At 34.6% G+C, this 2,924-nt stretch overlaps 1 protein-coding gene across 1 annotated transcript; it reads left to right on the top strand.

Annotated features, from left to right (window-relative positions):
* The first annotated feature begins 706 nt into the window (after nt 1-706).
* LOC136255062 (uncharacterized) lies at nt 707-2,018 on the top strand. The gene is made up of 2 exons (XM_066047781.1): nt 707-721; nt 780-2,018. Exons 1-2 carry the CDS (start codon nt 707-709, stop codon nt 2,016-2,018), a joined length of 1,254 nt encoding a protein of 417 aa, XP_065903853.1.
* Nucleotides 2,019-2,924: the final 906 nt, after the last annotated feature.

The following is a 2,924-nucleotide window of genomic DNA, read 5'->3' as shown; positions in this document are numbered from 1 at the left end:
GTACATTTGGTTCTGATCAGATAAGAGATCACTGAGATACAAAAGTGTGAAAGTTACGTTTTCTTTCTTCCTGTCAATATACCCACGGTGTGGTGCGCCGACTTCTTGGGCCTCACGACACACTATCATGTGTCTTAACGAGCAACAATGAGCTAGTAATGCATTACAAATGGCTTTTATACTACTGTTGACTATCCATTATCTCAATCCATTAACCTTTCACCTACTAAAAGATGCTGCCTAGTCCATTGGACTGATACGTACCATGTGGCTACTAGACTATTGCTATTAATTCCCACTGTCTGTGTGAAAACATGTGGTTTGCATGCATACATGCTGAAGTGTTAATTTAATTCATAATATTAGTCCAAATTCATAACATTGTGTATTCAGTAACTTCAATATTTACAGCTAATAATATTAAATTACATTTCACAATTAACTTAATATGTAATATTATTAAGCTAGATTTATTTTAAGTAATATGTAACTATAATATATTTCATTGTGTAGAAAGTATTATGTAATACATTACTTTGAAAAGGGAACTTCCCCAACTCTGCATTTGGTTTGTGTCGTGTTTACAATCACAAACCTCACAACTATAACTTCTAAACACTCTGCCTTTCAGGTGTTGTGATACAAACCTCATGAGTGTGTAATACTACTAACATGCTGCAAATAAATTTCTGATAGCTATATTGCAATGGCAGTTTTGTATGTATGTTTAAATTTATTTCTTTTTTAAAGGCAACAATTATTACATTGGATTTTTTCAGCATAACAATGGTGATTCAATATCTCTCTATTTAACCAATACTGGATCACTAGATTTGTCTTATACCATACAAGCTCCTGGAGTAGGATATCAAACAAGTGGAACTGTTTCAAATACAAGTTCAGAAGTTGTAAGGTTCCCTTCAACTATTATTACTGATTCATATGATGATCAAAATAAGGGAATTTACCTTGAGACTGATAGTATTAATGTAGTTGTGATTGGTCAAAATGATGCATCTTGGAGTAGTGATACATTCCTTGCCTTACCCACTGTAAAAGTGTGCTGCACTCATTACATTTATTATGGAATTTCTATATCCTCTGATAGAGGTGATAGTGTAGTACTGATTGTTGGCACAGAGGACAACACAATGATGAATTTAACAGTAGCACAATCTGTTTATGTCAGGATTAATTATACTGTTAGCTCCCTAACCAGTGGTAGTCAATACTCTTTCATAGTCAACAGGTTACAAACAGTGTATATTGGATCATCAAGTGACTTGACTGGGACCAGAATTATCACAGACAAGCCAGTGTCTGTGTTTAGTGGTCATGAGTGTGGAAATGTACTATCATTGAGTTATAGAGATTGTAATCACTTAGTAGAACAGATTCCACCTACCACATACTGGGGTAAAACATATTACATTGTACCACTACATGGTAGAAGTGGTTACACCATCAGAGTGTTAGCAGCATATAACTCAACTGAAGTCTTTACGGACTGTAACAATACAAGGAATTCCTATACTATTAATGCAGGTAATAGTTTTACAGTAACTCAACAATACTATTGTGTGATCCACTCTAACAAGGAAATCTTAGTAGCTCAGTATAGTTCTGGTAATTATTATGATAGGAGAACTGGTGGTCCAATGATGATGCTTGTCCCAGCTACAGTTCATTACAGTAATGAAATCAACCTATCCACAATATCATCAGGTTACAGTAACTATATCAACATTATAGTATTGAAGGAGTATTATCAGCCTAGTATGATGTATTGGATAACAGGAGGAGTGAAGAGGTCATTACAGTCACAATCTTGGAACACAATAACATTCAACCAGGTCACTGAGGCATATTATACACAACTATCTGTATCAAATGGTCCAGTAACAATTATACACACAACAGCCAATGCATTGATGTCAGCTGTAGTGTATGGATTTGACTACAGAGAAGCTTATGGTCACCCTGGAGGATTCAGTGTTCAGAAAAAGATTCAAGGTTAGAAATTCATGGAAAGTAATCTAAATATAACTAGTTTATTAATTAATGTAATGATTCAAGTGATAAAATGCAGTGAAACAAGAAATACGAACTAGTTTTTTAAAAAATTGGTTAATTTGAAAATGAAGTAGGAATCTATGCAATTAAAAGTTGTGAAACAAGAGGTGAATGATGGTGTTACAACATAGCTCAGTGGGAAGTCCCTACTTTGGCATTGAACAAAATAATAATAGCTAATGTGCTAAAGTAGGAACTTTCACACTAAGCTATGCTGTAGCACCATCATTCATCTATTGTTTCACTCCTTTTTACTGTCTAGATCCCTAATTCATTTTTAAATTAACAATTTAAAAAAAATACTAGTTGGTTTATTTTTTTATGTGGCACAGTTAGCTACAGTGTAACTTGTATTAGTCCACTTGTATTTTCAACATCTGTAGGTATGGGGTAGGGCTGAGCACTACTGCCATTTTAGTATCACGATTGATACTAAAGCCACTATTCACAATACTGAATAGTTCATGATACTTACAAACAAGTCAAACATAGCTAGTGCTACATAGTGTGTATTGCTCAGTATTCCTGCAGGAAGTCTTTAAAGGTAGCCACTATCATCCTTGTTTACAGTAGCCCTTATTGTAACACATGCTTTGAGGTTACGTTATGGTGTTCACACCTCTCTACAGGGGTAACCAGGTTATGACTTGCAAGGATTCTTAGCCTAGTACAGCAAAACAAATGGATTTGTAATGACAATAATGTACAGGCATGGTATCACAATAGTTAATAACAAAACATCACGATATCAATACTTTCAAAATATTGCGGTATATCGCTAAAACGATAATATCGCTCAGCCCTAGTATGGGGAGGCAGATACCATCACTTATAAACATCTTGCCCATTTG

The sequence above is a fragment of the Dysidea avara genome, chromosome 5 (assembly GCF_963678975.1).
Source record: "Dysidea avara chromosome 5, odDysAvar1.4, whole genome shotgun sequence".
Classification (NCBI taxonomy): domain Eukaryota; kingdom Metazoa; phylum Porifera; class Demospongiae; order Dictyoceratida; family Dysideidae; genus Dysidea; species Dysidea avara.
Note: the sequence above shows the minus strand (reverse complement) of the source record. Positions and strands in the feature narration are given on the sequence as shown.